At 40.3% G+C, this 21278-nt stretch overlaps 1 protein-coding gene across 1 annotated transcript in view; it reads right to left on the reverse strand.

The window, feature by feature from the left end:
- Positions 1-385: 385 nt before the first annotated feature.
- Positions 386-21278, reverse strand: part of CC2D2B (coiled-coil and C2 domain containing 2B) — a 28050-nt gene continuing 7157 nt past the window's right edge. The window contains exons 5-11 of the mRNA XM_036336494.1: positions 19449-19535; positions 17401-17514; positions 15235-15369; positions 14733-14855; positions 6620-6678; positions 3777-3954; positions 386-1962 (exon numbers count right to left, since the gene is read on the reverse strand). Coding sequence (XP_036192387.1) covers positions 1774-1962; positions 3777-3954; positions 6620-6678; positions 14733-14855; positions 15235-15369; positions 17401-17514; positions 19449-19535 — 885 coding nt within the window. The 3' untranslated portion in view covers positions 386-1773. The remainder of the gene's footprint in view (positions 1963-3776; positions 3955-6619; positions 6679-14732; positions 14856-15234; positions 15370-17400; positions 17515-19448; positions 19536-21278) is intronic.

Here is a 21278-nt window from a genome sequence, read left to right on the forward strand (position 1 = left end):
TAAAGAACTTTAAAATTATATGTTACATTTAAAATTTATTTTTTAAATGAAAAATGGTTCATTGCAATTACACAATTTTCAGGAAAAAATTGTTAAGAAACGTGCAGTACACAGGTTAAAAATGCATATAACACAGAAAAAGGCTTCTGTGCTTGTCTATGAACACTTTCTACCTTACTCTTAAGTGGCCTATCAATTCTAAAACCATAAACAACTAATAAAATAGCTATATAAACATTCTAAGTGCCACGGAAATGAACTGCATGAATGCAGCATTTCTTTGGGAACCTCGTCTTTCCATAGATACCATCTTGTGCTACCCAATCAAAGTGAGAGACTTGTTAATAACAAAACTTCATATACAATTTAAACACAACTGTCCAAATAAAAACAAAAATTTTAATCAGTTTTCTTGTGCATAGTTAGGTTTTAACATTGGAGAATAAGGCATTCTTTCACCCATACCCCTACTTTTTTTTTTTTATCAATCTCAAGTTTGGTCTAAGACTAATATCTCTGCCAATAAACAAGGTCTTTTCTAGCACCAGCCTATGCAGGTGTATTATGAAGAGGATATAAATTGAAGGATCCCTGAGGATGAGTTTGGGGGTCCCTGCTCTCTGCTTGTGGGAGTGTCCCAAGAAGCTTCGGTGCTCCTGCAATTCAAGAGGTGAATTTTCTTTCTCTTACCCTACCCTCATGTAAAACTATTCTCCTCAAACTTTGAAAATCTGTATCCTTTGATATTTTTAAACAAGTTGTTATAGAACATTTAAGTAATCTGTATAAATACCCTTTCTCAATGAAACACAGAACAATAAAAAACTACCAGAAAGTACAGTGCTTCCTACCACTCTTTCTCCGGGGCCGCCTAGGATCTCCCTGGGCTCCTTGGGGCCACCCCTGGAAAAAGAAAGCGGCAGGAAAAGTGCCAGATGCATAATGGGGAGCTGTTCACTGAGGAAAAAGCAGCCCTGAAATTTGGTACAACCACTTTCTCCCTTTTTCACAGAATCAGGAAAGCACATTAGTTTCCTGGGAATCCCTTACACATATACGGAGCTGAAAGGACTTCACGTCAGTAGCACCCCAAGTTGAGAAGCCCCCAGAAGCTGACATCAGCCCTCAACCCAACATAGCAGGTTTTCCTATTTTTCTTCACCAGTGAAATCATTCTTTATGAGAGACAATGACCTTGGGGTTTCTACTTGAATAACTTCTACTTGGAATTGCATCAGATCCAGCATCAAACACACCAGCCTCACTTTCATTATTATAACATTCTGTAAGGCAGACCACCCTTAACAGGTCATCAGAATTACCTGGGGAGGTTGTTTCAAATACTGTAGATTCTAGAGCCCACTCCCAGAAGCTCTGACTCAGTAGGCCTTGAGTGGGGTTTGGGAATTTGCATTTTCAACAGGGCTCTCCAGATGATTTTGATGGAGGTAATATGAGGCCCACAATTTGAGAAACACGGACTTTACAGAAAGAGGCCAGAATTGCTTCTTTCCTAGGATAAAATCCAAGGCCACCAAACTTCCGAAAGGGTCTTCTTTGAAGAGGTGTCTGGTGAAGAGGTCATCTAGACTCATCCTCAAGGACTCAGGGAGTGAGTTTCCATGGTGCCCAGATCTTTAAGTGAACCAAAAAGTGGGTACACACTTGGCTGGACTGGAGGAGAGGTAGCAAAATCCCAAAGTACCAGAAAAGTTCTGGCTGCTTCTGGTCTGAGAGCCCAAGGTACAACTTTTCCCTTTCCCTTCTTCCTTTTCACTGTCGACGAGTTAAAGAAGCCAAATAGACCCACACAGATAATATGTTGTTTGGGTATGGGTGAATGTATACGGCGAGAGCAAATTCTGTCTGGGGAAATTCCGAGGAGTGGATTCCAGTTTGATACATGGCATCAATCACTGTCTGTACATTAGTGTATGGCATCTGGATAGGAAATCCTGCAATCTGGACCAAAAGACAACAACATGTAAACCCACATTACAATCATGTAAGTGACTTTATGCAAAAAGATTACAGAAGCCTCAAAGAAACTGAGGTCATAAAATAATAGTAATTTTGTGGCTGCTTACTAATTTCCAGGTACAGTGCTAAATGCTTCATATACATATTTAATCCTCAAGCAACCCTATATGGTAGGTTCTATTGTAATCCCTACTTTACAGAGAGGACCAGAGCCAGGTTGTCTGCGGCCAGAGCCTGCACCCTTAGCATTCCACATACTTGCCCTCTTTCTAGAATAGCAAACTGCCACCAAGGAAATCACTTGGTCTTACAAATGAAGGATTTAAGTGAGCATTTTGGAAGAATCTATTTAACACTGATTCCATTTATATTTATCAACTGGTAACTGTGCGACAGCATTAAAGGGTAATGGAACACAGACCTATGTAAAATTATCTAAGACAAATCATAAACCTCCTTCAGGCCTCAGAGATTGTTTATGTCAGGAGGCTTTCCCTGATCCTCAAATCTGTTCACATGCTCTTTCCATATGGTTGCATAGTACACTGTCCTTCCTTAGCTTACATAATAAAATATGTTGCAATTACGTACATGTTTTCTGGTCAGTCTCTAGCTCATAGTCTCTGTGAATGTACAACCCCAGTACCTAGCACAATGCCTGGGCACATAGAATACAAATAATGGTTAACATATACAAACATTTGCTGGATGCTAGGATAAATATTACCTCACTTTATCCTCACCTTTGCAACCACAAATCAGATAATTATTTTTATCCCTGTCTATCTTGCCCAGTGGGGTAGAAAATGTAGAGAAGTTAGATAACTTGGTCAAAGCTAGTGAGTGGTTGAGACAGGATTTGAACCCTAGCTACAGGATTTAGTGCAGGTTAATGATTGTGTATTATTAAGTAGTCAGATAATTTTACAGAGGAACTCCATGTTTTAAACCCTGCCATATATTTAACTATATTTTCCTTATCAGTTTACTCTTTTTTTTTTTTTAAGCAAAACAAAACAACTTCTTCCCTATCCTTGAATAGTGACTGGAGATCCTTCCCTGGCAGCCTAAGTACTCAAATCCCAATGGATTCCTTCCTTTCTTCTCTCAGAGGAGCCATATTCTACCAGATGGCAGGGGGTAGAAATCTCACTCTTGGGAGGCTGGGCATTTTGAAAACCCAGTGGACCAGTTCATAGGGAGGAGGAGGTAAGAGGATTCCCAGAACTAGGGGTAGGGGAAGAAAAGGGAGGATTCTAATAATATATCAAGTGCCCACCATGCTTGGTTATGGACTTGATGAGTTTTAGATGGCTTTTTATCATCTAGGATGATGCCAAATGTGTTGGCGAATATATAAGAGAAGTCAGGAGAGAAGCTGAGGATGTGTGTATAAATTTGAGAGTAATTTGAATATAGAAGATATTAAAGCTTGCCTGGAGTCCTCTTGCCCAGAACCAAGGACAGGAAATCCATTCTATTATTACCATCTAGAGACCATTTTTTAGTTTCTCAGTTGCAGGTGGTTTTCTTTTGGGCATCTCTTTCCAAAGTTTGTGGTTTACATATCATACAACATAAGACTGATTCAAGGAAACGTCATGCAATGTGGCCATAGTAAGAGCTGTTCACTATATTTTACATTTCTTGGTCTATAAATAAATGCATTTTAATGACATAGCATCTATCATCTAGGATCAAGATAGGCATTTGAGAGATAGTTAAGATTACTATTACCTGGCAATTAACAACATAGATAAAACAAATGACATTAGTGTATTACATCATATACACACCCAATAAAATTGTAATAGTCTTTCAAATTCACTCTCTTCTTCAGAGGAAACAAATCTTTCAGTGCCAAGTTCTAACTTAGGAAGAATGTGTCGCAAAATAGAAGTACATTGTCGATTCCAACGTGTTGGCTGCTTAGGTCGCCATTCCATAATTTTACATTTTAGAGTCCTTTCAATCCTACAATGATTATATTTACGACAAATGTGAGAAGAGTTTTGTCACTTTAAACTTTTACTCAAGCATGAGGATGATACATTTTTTTTTATTTAGGAGGAAACCAGACCTCCATGGCTAGGAATATCTGCATCATTCACATTAATCAAGTCTGGAAGAAGCAGGCTCTTGCTTGGCTTGGGAAGGCAAGAAGCTTCCCGGGTTATCCAGCAGTAAGATGTCAAAAGCACATCTCTTTTCCAGTTACCTATGTGTAGGCTGCTACCTACCAGGTATGATTTGACTGATTAGTGGATTGACATTCTTATTCTCCAAGACCCTCCTTTGACATAAGACATTGGGTTTCCAAGAGACTGCCTTTACAAAAATTCAGATATCTGGTCTGGGTCAATGTTAGCAGGGATATGTTTATTAGATCAGTTAATTGAGTAAGCAGGGTTGGGAGGAAATGAATCACTGGATTGGTAAGTATGATGATCAGTTTCCCCAAAACAATGTACACTCCATAAAGGGTGGGGATTTTTGCCTGTATACCCCGCCCCCAAAACAATGCCTGGTGATGAACTGTTCCAGGAAGGGAGAGAGGTGGGGTACAGTGTGGGCTGATTGATGGGGCCCTCCTGGGAAGCCTGTCCTCTGTGTAGAACCAGTGTATGCTACAGAAGAAGCTGCTGGGAGTCTCCCTTGGCTGAGTCTTCAGTGTAACTAAGTAGTTTGGAGTTTATTGACTCATTAGTGGCTAGGCATCAGAATCACCTGTAGAACTTTATCAAAATGTTTCACCTCCAGATATGGATTCAATAGGTCTGGTCTGGGACCCTGACACCTGTATATTTAAATAGTTCAGGAAGCAATTCTGGTGAAAACCAGAAGTTGGAAACCATTTCCCAATTGCATTTCTTCTTTTTTTGTTAAGAATTAGAAAAGAAAAGAAAAAAAGAAAAAAGAATTAGAAAAGAAGGGGGGGATATGTGGTGGGCATTATGTGGTAGTAAAAGAAGAGAGTGTCAAAATGGTTTGTGTCATGTTCTGCTTTGATTAGTTGGCAGTGGCTAACATGCCAGCCTGCTATGTCAGCATGAGTCACTGGAGACAGTCAGATCTAGAAGCTTCTGACACAGCTGGAGTAGGAAAGGCCTGCTGCAAAGATTGTGGCCCTCTGGGCTTGACTGAACAACAACTTAGGGTGTGTGTGTGTGTGTGTGTTTCGGGAAGGGCGAGAGTCTAGGAGAGACGATATTGATGTTTCTACCACCCACTTTGGATATTTTACCAAGTTGTGGGCCATGTACCGTCATGTCCTTTCAAAAAGTATTAGCTAGGCAGTGGTTCTCAACCTTCTGGCCCTTTAAATACAGTTCCTCATGTTGTGATCCAACCATAAAATTATTTTCATTGCTACTTCATAACTGTAATGTTGCTACTGTTATGAATCGTAATGTAAATATCTGATATGCAGGATGGTCTTAGGCGACCCCTGTGAAAGGGTTGTTCGACCGCCAAAGGGGTCGCGACGCACAGGTTGAGAACTGCTGAGCTAGAGCATTATTACTATAGGCTCAACAGGTGTCTGTGTTGAGAACTTCTCAACAGTAGCCTATAATATTTATCAGAGGCAACCATTTTTAACTTTGCCTGTGATTTCAAGGAGTTGTAGAGGAGTTGACTCAATGGAAATAATTATTACAATCTCCATTTCATGCTTCTGTGGCTAAATCTAATAGGTATTTGGAGAGACTGGTTTAGAGTGTAACGGAGTGAAATGCTCAACTTCTCTGACTCCATCTTGTTTAAGCCTGCTGTGTTCTTGCATATAGACATGCTAATCATGAGAGGAATTCTGCTTGCAGCTTGAGTTTTTACAAAAACAGCCCCTTGCCAGAGGTGCCTCTCCAGTAGAGATAGGGGATATGTGTACAAAAATAATGATTGTTTATTAAACATTTGCAGGAGCCTCAAGACCGGATTCATCAGCTGGGGTCAATAGTCTGGGAACAAAGAGGTTTAGACATTTTTTAGTCTTCCTCAGACTCCTGCTGGTACCCAGATGTCTGCAGTTAGTTGTCAACCACCTCTTGCCCCTCCCTTTTCCCCTTTCCTTGACATAAAAGAAGCCTGAACTCTGTACTTTCTTAAAATGGATTTGAGAAACTACTAGGGCTCCCATCTTCTCGATCGGCACCTTCTCAATCAATAAACCTTTCTTTACTCCAAACTCTGACAATTTGAGTTTTGGCTTTTTGAAGTGTTCAGCCTTTGATCTATGGACCAGTAACAAGAAGACTATAAGGTGGCTAAATGAGCCCGGATGGTGTGGCTCAGTGGTTGAGCACCAACCTATGAAATAGGAAGTCACAGTTCGATTGCTGATCAAGGCACATGCTGGCTTGCAGGCTTGGTCCCCAGTGGGAGGCATGCAGGAGGCAGCCAAACATCTCATCATTGGTGTTACTATCACTCTCTCCCTCTCCCTTCCCTTCCTCTCTGAAATCAATAAAAATATATATTTTTTTAAAAGGTGGCTGAGGGAGTATTTTAAGGTCTTACTATTCAACATATGTTGTTAGTTTGGCTCAAATAAACTAATAAAAAAATTTTTTAAAAAGGTGGCTCAATGAGAGATTAGGGAGAAAACCTGGTAATCCCAATGTAATTTTACAGATCATACCTGTTCTTTAGATCATCTACCATGCTTTTATTAGTATCAGAATAAATGATTTCTTCAGGCTGAAATAAAGACAACTGAAAGTTAGAGAAGATTCTAGGGAGACCAATTTTCCATCACAGTCACATCTGTAGTGCTAACTGTAATGACAGGGAACCCAAACCTCTCTCATGTGGTGAAAAGCCAGAGTCATAGAGGCACAGAGGTAACATAGATCACAGTGTTTTCTTTGATTTTGTAACTACTTCACCAGAGCATAGGAGGGGAGATGGATTCACAAAATAGGTTTTTCATGGGTAAGACAAATCTGCTGCCCCCATTTATTCCAACAAGCATTTGGCATGATTATTACTGATAATCTTTGGCAGCTGCACAGGTATCTTCCAATTATTGACTGTGACCTTGGTGAAGTTACTTAAGCTGTCTGAGTTTCAGTCACCATATCTTTTTTTAAATTTTATTTAAAATCACTTTAAAATTTATTATTTATTAATTAAATTGATTGGGGTGATATGGTCAATATAAACATATAGATTTCATGTGTGGATTTCTATGTTACAAAATCTGTATATAGTACTGTGTGCTCACCACCCAAAGTCAAATCTTCTCCTGTCACCTCATATTAGGACCCCCTTCTTTAAAAGAGGGACAATAGAAAAACACATAGCGGGAGAACCAAGATGGCGGCATAGGTTAACGCCAGAGTTTGCTGCCTTGAACAACTACTTCAAAAGTGAAACTAAAAAACGGAACGGACATCAGCCAGAACCACAGGAACGCTGGCTGAGTGGAAGTCCTACAACTAGGAGGAAAGAGAAACGCATACGGATGCTCAGAGGAGGTGCAGTGCTGAAGTCAAATTCTGAGGTGCGGAGTGTGCGGAGCAGGCTGGCGGTGGAGGACGCGGTTGGCGTTTTCAATCGGGAGGGAGTCGCAGACTCTGAGCTCCAGATACAGGCGAGTCTTTAGGGACCCAGACTCAAACGGGAGAAGCGGGACTGTCTGGCTTCGGTCAGAGCGAGTGCAGCTTTCTCTCCGAGGTTTGCAGCGGGTGCTGGGACTCAGAGAGGCAGAGCCCCTGGGGACAGGACTGAGAGCCGCCATAACTGCTCTCTCGAGCCCACCCTGTTGATCCTGTGCGACCTGCCCCGCCCAAGCCCTGCACAGAGGCATTTGCCGGATAGCCTCAGGCAAAGGCTAGATTAGCACCTCCCTAGAGGACAGAAGTTCTCTCACTGCAGACACAGCTGATTCTCATAGCCACTTGGCCTGGAGCTCAAACCCTCCCTGGTATTAGCTACAACAATCAAGGTTTAACTATAAGACTGCGCACAAAGACCACTAGGGGGTGCACCAAGGAAGCATAACAAAATGCGGAGACAAAGAAACAGGACAAAATTGTCAATGGAAGATACAGAGTTCAGAACCACACTTTTAAGGTCTCTCAAGAACTGTTTAGAAGCCGCCGATAAACTTAATGAGATCTACAAGAAAACTAATGAGACCCTCGATGTTATATTGGGGAACCAACTAGAAATTAAGCATACACGGACTGAAATAACGAATATTATACAGACTCCCGACAGCAGACCAGAGGAGCGCAAGAATCAAGTCAATGATTTGAAATGCGAGGAAGCAAAAAACACCCAACCGGAAAAGCAAAATGAAAAAAGAATCCAAAAATGTGAGGATAGTGTAAGGAGCCTCTGGGACAGCTTCAAACATACCAACATCAGAATTATAGGGGTGCCAGAAGATGAGAGAGACCAAGATATTGAAAACCTATTTGAAGAAATAATGACAGAAAGCTTCCCCCACCTGGTGAAAGAAATGGACTTACAGGTCCAAGAAGCGCGGAGAACCCCAAACAAAAGGAATCCAAAGAGGACCACACCAAGACACATCATAATTAAAATGCCAAGAGCAAAAGACAAAGAGAGAATCTTAAAAACAGCAAGAGAAAGAAACTCAGTTACCTACAAGGGAATACCCATACGACTGTCAGCTGATTTCTCAACAGAAACTTTGCAGGCCAGAAGGGAGTGGCAAGAAATATTCAAAGTGATGAATACCAAGAACCTACAACCAAGATTACTTTATCCAGCAAAGCTATCATTCAGAATTGAAGGTCAGATAAAGAGCTTCACAGATAAGGAAAAGCTAAAGGAGTTCATCACCACCAAACCAGGATTATATGAAATGCTGAAAGGTATCCTTTAAGAAGAGGAAGAGGAAGAAAAAGGTAAAGATACAAATTATGAACAACAAATATGCATCTATCAACAAGTGAATCTAAGAATCAAGTGAATAAATAATCTGATGAACAGAATGAACTGGTGATTATAATAGAATCAGGGACATAGAAAGGGAATGGACTGACTATTCTTGGGGGGGAAAGGGGTGTGGGAGATTCGGGAAGAGACTGGACAAAAATCGTGCACCTATGGATGAGGACAGTGGGTGGGGAGTGAGGGCGGAGGGTGGGGCGGGAACTGGGAGGAGGGGAGTTATGGGGGGGAAAAAAGAGGAACAAATGTAATAATCTGAACAATAAAGATTTAATTAAAAAAAAAAAGAGGGACAATAATAGTTCCTACTTCTCTGGGGGTTTGTGAGAATTTTAAAATAAAGTAATACATGTAAAACCTGGCACACATTGCTCAATAAATATCAGATATTATTGTTATCAGTCCTTTAACATGGTTTATCATCTTTATTCTTTGTGTATTTGCTTCTTTCACCTGGCAAGAGCCAGGTTTTTGCGCGCGCGCGTGCACACACACACACACACACACACACACAGATACACAGTCCATTTCAATCTCCTGTTTCCAAACCTTTCCTCAGGCACCCCACCTATAGCAGAGAGCAATGCTCCATCATGTTTCCCCTGCCAGTAGGATTTGCAGGGAGGAGGGCAGGATTTCTCAAGTATACCCCACCCCCACCCTAAACCCAGCTCTCCCCTCCCTGCAGGGCTCCCATGGATTAGAGGAAAGTGCTGAATTCACAGTTTTTACTTTGGGTATTTCTGAGCTGAGACATGGAGGCAGATGGAGAGACAGGAACAGATGTTTCTCCCTCATGAGTGGAATGAAGGTTGTCATTTAAAAAGGGGGCAACACTTGTTAGGCCTCTAGGTCCTAGAAAATTTCAGGAGTGAACTGAGAAGGCTCAGTCTGTCAGGTGATGATCTGAATTAGAGATTCCGATTCTCTGCCCCCACCTCAGACCCACTGAATCACAAACTCTGAGGATAAGGCCCAGCAATTCGTGTTTCAACAAGCCCTCCAGGTGGCTCTGATGCCTGCCATGGTTGGAGAACCACTAGATGAGGAAATAGGGGAGGAACATGGCAGGAGATGGAAGAGACTGGAGAAAGTATGAAATCCAGCATCACCTTGCAGGGGCCACCAACTATTCCAGACAGGACAGGGGCCTGAATTCCCTGATTGCTGTCACCAACCACTGTCTGCCTCTCCAACCCATGTCCCTCTCCCCACCCCCTCCTCCCTCTTTCCCAACCCCCAATCCAGGCAATTTATGGATTAGTTAGGTCCCCTTCAGGCCTGAGAAAGAGGCCTGGGCTACATTGACTTGACAGATTTATGGGTGTTAATCCACTTTCTTTTTCTGGCAAAGACCCCTTTCTTTCAGTGAATTCATATCCTTTAAAACTTCAAGAAGACTTTCTTGTTAACTCATCTCTCAACCCCCACATTCTCATTATGCACACTCAAATTTGTGTTCTCTATTGGGATAATAAACATAGTGTGCACTATAGATAGGAGTATTGTGGTGTGTGTGTGGTAAGGCAGAAGATCAAGGGCAAGAAATCAGTAGAGATTTAGGCAACTATGAGTTTTACATTTATCGATTCAACTTGGCAAAAGGTTTAGATTCCTCCCTGAGGCAGAGTGGCTTTTAAAAACACAACTTTGATTATGGCAGCCCTTGCCTTGGTAATATTAGTTTCTGATTGCCCTGAGGATAAAGGCCCAAATCCCTACCAGGACTCCGCTCACCCCTGAGCTGCTCTCTGCTCACTCCCTGGCAGCAGCCAAGCTGGCCTTTCAGCTCCCTAACAGCGCCTAGCTACTGCACCTCTTCATGCCTGCTGTTCCTGCTCTCTGCGGGGACCATTCTCTTCCCTGATGGTTCTAGGCCAGCTCCTGCTCCCCCTTCCTCACTGTGCTGATCATCACTCCCCCCCCCACCCCCCCCCCACCCCCCGCAGGAAGCCCCTGCACCTCTCCTTCCCATCAGGCGCCCTGCTATATGCCTTCCAATGCACATTCGTTTCTGTGATAGCACTTATCACTCTGCACCGAAAGTGCTCGTTTCCTGCTGTTTCTTTCTCTAGAATACGAGTCCCTAGACTACTGAGACATTTCTCCCTGTGGTAGCCATACCTAACATAGCGCTGGTTCATAGCAGGCATTCAACAAATATTACCTGAATGAATAATGGAATGATAAATAGTAAACAAAAAAAAAACCTCATCTCTAAATATATCATTCTCTCCTAGAAGACAATAATGCCTCACTCACGGCATTGCAATGGGAAAAGCAAGATATGGCCTGTGGACACTGTAAATGTGGTTTTCTCAAGAGAGATAAGCACATTTCCCCCTCTTTAAAATAACTTTATAAACAGGAAATATATAAATATATGTATTTATACATATATAAAGCATATAAATATATGCTTGTAGCTGCATGGAGAATGTTTAGAAGGATGCACAATGGGAAAAAGATGTGGAAGGGGAGAGAAATTCGTCTCTCTTTTCTTTATTTGTTATTTAATCTTCACTCGAGAATATTTTTCCATTGATTTTTAGAGAGAGTGGAGGAGAGAGGCAAAGACAGAGAGAAATACTGATGTGAGAGAAACACATCAATAGGTTGCCTCCTGCACGCCCCCAACCAGGGCCTAGGGCAGTGATGGTGAACCTTTTGAGCTCGGCATGTCAGCATTTTGAAAAACCCTAACTTAACTCTGGTGCAGTGTCACATATAGAAATATTTTGATATTTGCAACCATAGTAAAACAAAGATTTATATTTTTGATATTTATTTTATATATTTAAATGCCATTTAACAAAGAAAAATCAACCAAAAAAATGAGTTTGCGTGTCACCTCTGACACGCGTGTCATAGGTTCACCATCACTGGCCTAGAGCCTAGGACAGGGAGGAGCCTACAACCAAGGTACGTGCCCTTGACTGGAATTGAACCCAGAGCCCTTCGGTGCATAGGCCAAGTTTTATCCACTGGGCCAAACCAGGTCGGCTGAAACTCATCACTTTGTATGCGTTGGTACTATTTGATCTTTTCCCCCAAACGACCACGAATTCTTTCTGGTATTGTAAACTGTCTCAAATATACAGACAAGCACAGAGACTAATGTAATCTACATCCACACAACATACCTACAACCTAGTTTTTTTTTGTTTGTTTGTTTGTTTGTTTTTAATTAAATCTTTATTGTTCAGATTATTACATTTGTTCCTCTTTTTTTTCCCCCCATAACTCCCCTCCTCCCAGTTCCCGCCCCACCCTCTGCCCTCACTCCCCACCCACTGTCCTCATCCATAGGTGCACGATTTTTGTCCAGTCTCTTCCCGAATCTCCCACACCCCTTTCCCCCCCAGGAATAGTCAGTCCATTCCCTTTCTATGTCCCTGATTCTATTATAATCACCAGTTCATTCTGTTCATCAGATTATTTATTCACTTGATTCTTAGATTCACTTGTTGATAGATGCATATTTGTTGTTCATAATTTGTATCTTTACCTTTTTCTTCCTCTTCCTCTTCTTAAAGGATACCTTTCAGCATTTCATATAATCCTGGTTTGGTGGTGATGAACTCCTTTAGCTTTTCCTTATCTGTGAAGCTCTTTATCTGACCTTCAATTCTGAATGATAGCTTTGCTGGATAAAGTAATCTTGGTTGTAGGTTCTTGGTATTCATCACTTTGAATATTTCTTGCCACTCCCTTCTGGCCTGCAAAGTTTCTGTTGAGAAATCAGCTGACAGTCGTATGGGTATTCCCTTGTAGGTAACTGAGTTTCTTTCTCTTGCTGTTTTTAAGATTCTCTCTTTATCTCTTGCTCTTGGCATTTTAATTATGATGTGTCTTGGTGTGGTCCTCTTTGGATTCCTTTTGTTTGGGGTTCTCCGCGCTTCTTGGACCTGTAAGTCCATTTCTTTCACCAGGTGGGGGAAGCTTTCTGTCATTATTTCTTCAAATAGGTTTTCAATATCTTGGTCTCTCTCATCTTCTGGCACCCCTATAATTCTGATGTTGGTACGCTTGAAGCTGTCCCAGAGGCTCCTTACACTATCCTCGCATTTTTGGATTCTTTTTTCATTTTGCTTTTCCGGTTGGGTGTTTTTTGCTTCCTCGCATTTCAAATCATTGACTTGATTCTTGCGCTCCTCTGGTCTGCTGTCGGGAGTCTGTATAATATTCGTTATTTCAGTCCGTGTATGCTTAATTTCTAGTTGGTTCCCCAATATAAGATCGAGGGTCTCATTAGTTTTCTTGTAGATCTCATTAAGTTTATCGGCGGCTTCTAAACAGTTCTTGAGAGACCTTAAAAGTGTGGTTCTGAACTCTATATCTTCCATTGACAATTTTGTCCTGTTTCTTTGTCTCCGCATTTTGTTATGCTTCCTTGGTGCACCCCCTAGTGGTCTTTGTTCGCAGTCTTATAGTTAAATCTTGATTGTTGTAGCTAATTCCAGGGAGGGTTTTCCCTACAACCTAGTTTTATATAATCTTTTGCATTCCCTCATGTTTGATTTAGATTTTTCAAAAAGAAGTAAAACAGTACAGCTAAACTTGAAGTACTCTGTGTACCTCTGATTTAACTCCTTTTTTATTTCCCCAAAAGGAACCTTTAAATTAAATTTGGTATTTATCTTCCTTATAAATGCTTTTATACTACTACTACATCTCTCTCTCTCTCTCTCTATATATATACACACACACACACACACACACACACACACACAAATAACATACAATTTTCAAACTTCAGGTAAATGGCTTTGTATTGTATGTGTCCTTTGACATCTTCTATATTTTGCTTCATATTACATCTTTAATATTCATTCATGATGTACATGGCTCTGAGTCAGTGGTTCTGGTTGCACACTGGAATCACCTGGGAGCTTTATATAATACTGATGTGCGGGTTCTACCCTCCCTCAGAGATCCTGATGCAGTGAATGTACGGTCAAGTTGGGAATTATTGTAAATTGGTTCATACATTCTTTTCCTGCTGTACAGAAGTTTTCATAGTATGAATACTTCACAACTCATATAGTGATTTTCTAGTTGATGAATTGTTTCCTTTTTTTTCCTATTTCAAGCAATTCTGTAATGAACACTGTTGTGTTTGTCTCCCTGGTAAGTTCCTACAGGGTATATACTTAGAAGCTGAACTGGAGCAATCAAGGGTTGAGCATCTTCAGCTTTACAGATATCACAATGCTTTCTAAACTGCTTGGGGTAATGTATGCTTGCACCACTTCTCTGCCTCTTTGCCAGCACTTGGTATGGTCACACTTAAAAATATTTTTGTCAAATTTATGCATGTTTTAAATTGTATTTCCCTGGTTATGGGCAAGGTAGAGAGAGCATTCAAGTTTCTGCTTCTATAAAATGTCTTCTGCCTATTGCTCTTTATCTCATCTCCCTCTCTCCCCCTGGGCTCATAACTCGTAGTTTTTGGATTTTTCACTTGCCTGCAGCCTGCCATACCATGACCCTCAACCCTCAAACAGCTGTAGAGATGGACTTTGGGATACTGAGTATAAAGGGATACTGGATATGTCACAGGTGTACTGGCTGACCCATCCGGTGATTGAGTCAGTTCCTGAACTTAGGTCTGTGCTTTGGTCTGCCTCCAAGACTCAGACAGTGAGTCTGCCACTTTCCTTCCCCTTTTTTTCAAGATGGATGGCAGGGAAAACTAGATTTTATTAATACTGCCAAATGAGTCAATAAACAATCAGCTATATAAACATAACAAGAGCTGTCACAACTAGTAAAGAATAGAACCAAGGGTAACTTTGATACTGGCACACCTGGAAAAATATGTTTACCTGTATGCTTTGTACTTGTGTCCCTTGCAAATTTTTTGGAAGCAGCTGTTTCCAGAAACTTTCCTTTGAATAGTCAAAATATACAGCCATTGGTGTACTATTTTGTTGAATATTAAACCAGACCTATTAAAACATTAACATAAAATCAGCACAGACCCCTGGGAGCCCAAAGCCCATGGCTGGTTAGGTGAAGCAAAATTTTACAGTCCTGCTACCCAATGAAGTGGCAGAAGCCAAGGGAGGTTCTGAGGTAGAAGTTAAAGACATGCCAGGCTTACATGAGCATTAGACTGCTCACTGGTTCTCAACAGTGAAACTACAGAATTATAGGGTGGGAGCTTTAGGGATAAAATATTTTCTTGGCCCCACAACCCAGGGATTCTAATTAAACTTTTATATATTTTCAAAGTTCTTCACATGATTCCAATGGATAGCCAGGGTGGAGGATCACTGATTTGACTCAAGGAGATAGCTCAAAGTAAGATTTCTCCCCATTACTTACATTTCCATCATCAAACAAACAGTCTACACTTTGTAAAGGACAAAATGGGTCAAATTGCCTATGACATTGACCAGTTAATGGATTCCAAAGCAAATATTCATCAGTTTCATGAGTTAATACATAAGCTACACGCCCCTGTATGAGGAAAAGAAGGTAAAGTCATTTGGTTGAGTAATTAACATACTTTATAATGTGAAAATTACTATGAAAGCATGTGACCTTGTTGATTTCTGAAAGCGTTTTCCAGGGCCTTTACAATTTTTTGGAAAGGAAAGAAGCCAGAGCTCCAAAAATCCTTAGGCCCAGGCTGGCATGAGGATGCAAATGACAGGACTTCTGAGCCAGTGCTGCCCTGTATGGTCCTGCAGGAGTTCCCTCACAGCGATTTCCCAACAGCTGGTCCGAAAGTATATGGGGGTTGGGACACTGTTGTCTAATTCACACGATGGTGCTATATGAACCAGCCCTGCTTTGAGCAGAATATACTTAGCAGACTAGGGGTGGGCACCAAGCAGAGTTAGGGAATAGAAACTGGCCTAAGGCTCTGAAAAAGCCAAGTGAAGTAAAAAAGCCATTAAATTAATTTTGAGAACAAGATCAGGAAACCATTTGAAGAATAAAAGTCGTTATGTTATGATATTTCTCTGCACATACCTTTTGAAGTGAAAATCTTTCTTAGCAAAGAATAAAAATTTCAGGTAATAATAATGACTATTTGCCATTTATTGAGTATTTGTGTGCATCAAATAATCTACTCAGCATTAACACTAATTTTCTTGTTTTGATTCACTCCAAATTCTGTGAGGTAGGGATGATTATTATACTATTTTTCAGATAAAAAATCAGAGGTTAAGGAGCTTGTCTAGGGGAACAGTACTGGTATTATTCCTGTTTTGGGAAGAGATAACTGAACCTCAGAAAGTAGCAAAGGATGAGATCTCACACTTAGTAAATGGCATTACTGGGTTTTAAAACCCTCTCTGACTAGCCCCCCAAACCCATACTCTTAACACTGCACTGTATAGCCTTGTTTCCCTGACTTCAAAGCTCTTGTTCTTTATGACTGTGTGCGTCTCCTTTACAGTGAAGAGGAAGCTTCACCTCAACCACAGAGCTGAAGGGTGCCACCCAGGATATTGACTCAGGTCTAAAAGCAATCGTTGGTTGAAATACTGTTTATTGTTTGTTGCCATCTAGCGGCACTTAGAGCAACAACAGGAACATATGGGGAAATAAACCATAGGCTTTTAGCTAACATAATCGTGACACAGAAATAAGCTGTCAAGGGAATATAGAGAAATATGTGATCATGAAAAAAAAAAACAAAACAAAACCAACAACCATAAAACAAGACTGGAAATTTTGACACTGATGAATATATTCAGCTTGAAGTAGAAACAGTTAGAATGAAGACAGCTTTCTGGAGGTATGAATGCAGTATATAATTAAGTTGTAAAAATTTCAGATATGAACATGAATTTCTGGCCCATTTGTACAAGTAAAAACTGAGCAATGGAGAATAGGGAGATGTATTTCTTAAGGGTCTTAAAATATAATATTAGAAACATCTGAAGACAATGGTGGTGATAGTGGTTAACAACCACTACAACTACTACTGTAACTATTGCTACATCACCACCACCGCCGCTACTGAGCACTCACCATGAGTAAGTGCTCTCCCAGTGCTACATATTTACTATGTGATTTAATATTTCTAGTAACCCCATGAAGTAGAACTATTATGAGAGAAGAAAAACAAAAGGAAGGCATCCTTTACACCAGGGGTCCTCAAACTACGGCCCTGCGGGCCACATGCAAATACAAATACTGTATTTGTTCCCGTTTGGTTTTTTTACTTCAAAATAAGATATGTGCAGTGTGCATAGGAATTTGTTCATAGTTTTTTTTTTAAACTATAGTCCGGCCCTCCAATGGTCTGGGGGACAGTGAACTGGCCCCCTGTTTAAAAAGTTTGAGGACCCCTGCTTTACACTGTAGAACTTTTGATGAACCAATGTTATCCTCTTAACTAAATAATTGCTTGCCCACAAAATTCCTTAATTAGCTTGTGAAAAGATGGAAACCTGAGGCTGTAGTCTTTTAAACTTGCAGCTTATAGCTGATTCTTTTTACTTACACTATTTAAATATTAACTCCAGCACTTACTTCTAAAATTGAGGTTCCCAGGAGGACCAAAGCTTTCTTTCCGAAATACAAAAAGAAATTGCAGAGAAGTATGGCATGCTCCTCCTTATTCCCAATAGCCAAACTGATGCAGCGCTAAGTAACAAGAACAAGAACAAAAGGTGAGGGAGAGAAAGCTGAGTAATGCAATTAATACTAGGACAACTGCAAAGCTGAAAGCTCCGGCACCATTTGCCTGATAAAACACTAGGGTCCTGGTCGGCAAACTGCGGCTTGCAAGCCACATGCGGCTCTTTGGCCCCTTGGGTGTGGCTCTTCCACAAAATACCACGTGCACGCACGTACAATGCGAGTGAAATTTCGTGGCCCATGCGCAGAAGTCGGTATTTTGTGGAAGAGCCACACTCAAGGGGCCAAAGAGTCGCATGTGGCTCGCGAGCCGCAGTTTGCCGACCACTGCTAGGGCATTAGGAGGAGAGAATGTTAACTTGGAACATAGGGGCAAGGAGCATTTGGTAGTATTTGCTTGAATAGTTATTTTTAGTTATATTAGAGGCTCTCTTTCAATGTTCTTCAGGACCATAATATCCCTGAACACATTCTGATTAGTTCAAAGAGTCTCAGAAGAGTCGAGTTAATGACAACTCTTTGAGTTCTACCAGGTTGGAATCACTGAATCACTAGGACCACATGCTTGTGTCTCCCTGGTTATCACCAAGCCAAAGACAGAGTAACCTACCTATGAAGTTAACCCTGTGCCCCCTAAATCAAATTCAGCTCAAATCTAGCACCTAAAACAGGGGTCCTCAAACTTTTAAAACAGGGGGCCAGTTCACTGTCCCTCAGACCGTTGGAGGGCCAGACTATAGTTTAAAAAAAAAACAACTATGAACAAATTCCTATGCACACTGCACATATCTTATTTTGAAGTAAAAACACAAATGTTGCCAAAACCGGTTTGGCTCAGTGGATAGAGCGTCGGCCTGCGGACTGAAAGGTCCCAGGTTCGATTCCGGTCAAGGGCATGTACCTGGGTTGCGGGCACATCCCCAGTGGGAGATGTGCAGGAGGCAGCTGATCGATGTTTCTCTCTCATCGATGTTTCTAACTCTCTATCTCTCTCCCTTCCTCTCTGTAAAAAATCAATAAAATATATTAAAAAAAAAAATCAAAGCATTAAAAAAAAAAAAAAAAAAACACAAATGTTTTCGGCGGGCCGCATGTGGCCTGAGGGCCGTAGTTTGAGGACCCCTGCCCTAAAACATTCTAGGTACGTTCTAGGACTATCAGTTCCAGATGGAAAGTGCCTTTCTCTTAGGCTCCCATTGTATTAATATTTTCCACTTAAAATATTTATGGAATGCTTGTGAAATTGAAAGCAGTGTATAAATGATAAATATAAAAATAAATAAGAATAAAGTCTTCTTGTTAATTCAAGGAGATTAACTTGGGATGTATATGTACAGAGTATGGGTGTTGGGTCAATCTAAAAGCAACTAAATATTATGTAAGATGGAATAGAAGAAGTGCTCTAACTAAGGTTGCCAGATTTTGAGGGGAAAATAGAAAGCCCAACTCTAAAGTTGAATTTCAGATAAACAAGTATTTTAGTATAAATACACCCCCAAAATTGCATGGTGCTTGTATTTTAGTTGGCGAGCAATCTAAAGAGAACTTTAATCCAGGTGCTAAGAAAGAGCATTGCTATACAAGCTCTTCATTCAGATGTGGGGAGACTGGGAAACCTGGGAAGTAGTGGCATTTGCCCTAGACATCAGGATCCATAGTGACAAGCCATATTTATCTCTGGAGACTGTCATAATATTGTACTCCAGAAATTTCAATTCAATCAATATATTCATGAGCTACCACTTGTAACACTGAGTAAGATTTTTGGTTTTTCAGAATTATTTCTATAAGTTGTTACTAAAACTGAAAATTATTTATTAAATTATCAAATGATTTCAAATTTCATAAGGCAAAATACTACATTATAATAAACAGGTTTCTTTAAGAGAAAAATAAATAAGGAATACTATAAATTTTAATTATAAAATGTCATTTGTTACCTCTGATGTCATCCATATATCAAAACCATCATTTTCATCCAGGTCAGGCATAAGAGGAATCAAAGATACAAAATGAGCAATGAGGTCCTAGAATAATATTAAATAACATTTACTGAGTGCATACTATATGCCCATCATAATGCTTTCTATGCATTATCATTACATTTAGTGTATTTTATGAAATAAATACTATTATTATTTTTGTTTTACAGAAGAGGCTAGGGTAACTTGCTCAGAGTCACACAGCTAACATTATATATGGGGTCTCTAGGAATAAGCCCAGATTGGCCTGACTCCAGAGTGTGCCTGTTAACCATTGCATTTCACTGTAATAAATTCTTACAATTTTAAACATGATACATTACATATATACTTTAGAATGTAACTGTTAAAACTGAAAAAATATGCTGAAGAATAGCATAAGTTTGATTTGCTTTCAGGTTCAAAATCAGAATTATTTTAATTAATATAAGCTGTTATGAACTGCTGTAGCAGGAAGATATTGGTATAGTCTGCTTTCTCAAGCAACAGAAATTATACTGTTAATTATTCCCCCACCCCGCCCGGACTAGAGAGACAAGGATTCAGGCTTTTAAAGTCGTAGAGGAGAAAAAGATACAAATAAATAATGAGTTAACAGAGAAAACTCACTAACATTTTCATTAATTTACAATAGCCACCATTTATGATCTATTATCACCTCCTATACCCTAATGGTTCATAGTCTGTGACAAGCAAAGGAGCTAGGATTTACATATTTTAAAAAATATACACAAATGCCCTAGCAGTGCTCTTTCTTTGGTTAGAGCGTTGGCCCCAAGGACTGAAGGGTTCTGGTTTGATTCCAGTCAAGTGCACATACCTGGGTTGCAGGCTCCATCCCCGGCCCTGGAAGGGGCACATGCAGGAGAGGCAACCAATCAATGTGTCTCTCTCACATCGATGTTTCTCTCTGTCTCTACCCCTCCCATCCTCCTAAAAATCCATGGAAAAAATATCCTTGAGTAAGGATTAACAAAAATAAATAAATAAAAGCACACACAAATATTGTCTTTGCAGTAAATCTAAGAGCACTCTTTGGACTTTGGGTGTCAGGAAACATAGGTAGGAAGAAACTCAGGATGGAAAAGCAGAGTGTAATAAAAGGCAACCTAAATTAGAAATTTTATTTTAGCTTACAGAGTCCAGCTAAGGGAGTTTTATACTAGTCAAATAAATATTCTGTGGAGAGCCAATTGACTCAATTCAACCAGAATAAACAAAAGGTGTGATTTTTCATACATGCCTTTTAATCAAAGCTTACTTTTTTCTTAAAGGGGAGACTTACACTTCTGACTTCTTAATTTCCTTTCTCAAAGTGGAAGAAGCTATATCCTCTTTCACATCTATAATGAATAAATCCTCATTTTATATAAAATTAAATGTTGAATATATTTCTCTTTTGTCAGCTGGTAAACAGATGGGCATAAGTCACAAGGGGGTGGGGTGGAAAGTGTTATGTTCACAGTTTATATAGAATAATATAGTTTTCTTCATTCCCACAAACAATGAGAAGCAATCCTTAGAAGAACACGATCCCTTTCGGTACATAACTTTTTATTTTGCCTCGAAGTCAAAGAAATATTTGTGTCATTTTTCCAAGTTTGATAGGAAAGTTGTGAAGCCAGTATGGTCACTTGAAGTGGTGTGGCAACAGTGCCCCTCTAGTCCAAGTGGGCAGAAATAAAGGGGGGCAGAGAAGTCTTCCATCTGGAGCTCAGGAGGACACATTGCAACATAGATGGGGTTTTTGTGTTGTTCTTTTTTTACATACATTTTTATTGATTTCAG

This window comes from Myotis myotis, unplaced genomic scaffold (genome assembly GCF_014108235.1).
Source record: "Myotis myotis isolate mMyoMyo1 unplaced genomic scaffold, mMyoMyo1.p scaffold_m19_p_15, whole genome shotgun sequence".
Lineage (NCBI taxonomy): Eukaryota > Metazoa > Chordata > Mammalia > Chiroptera > Vespertilionidae > Myotis > Myotis myotis.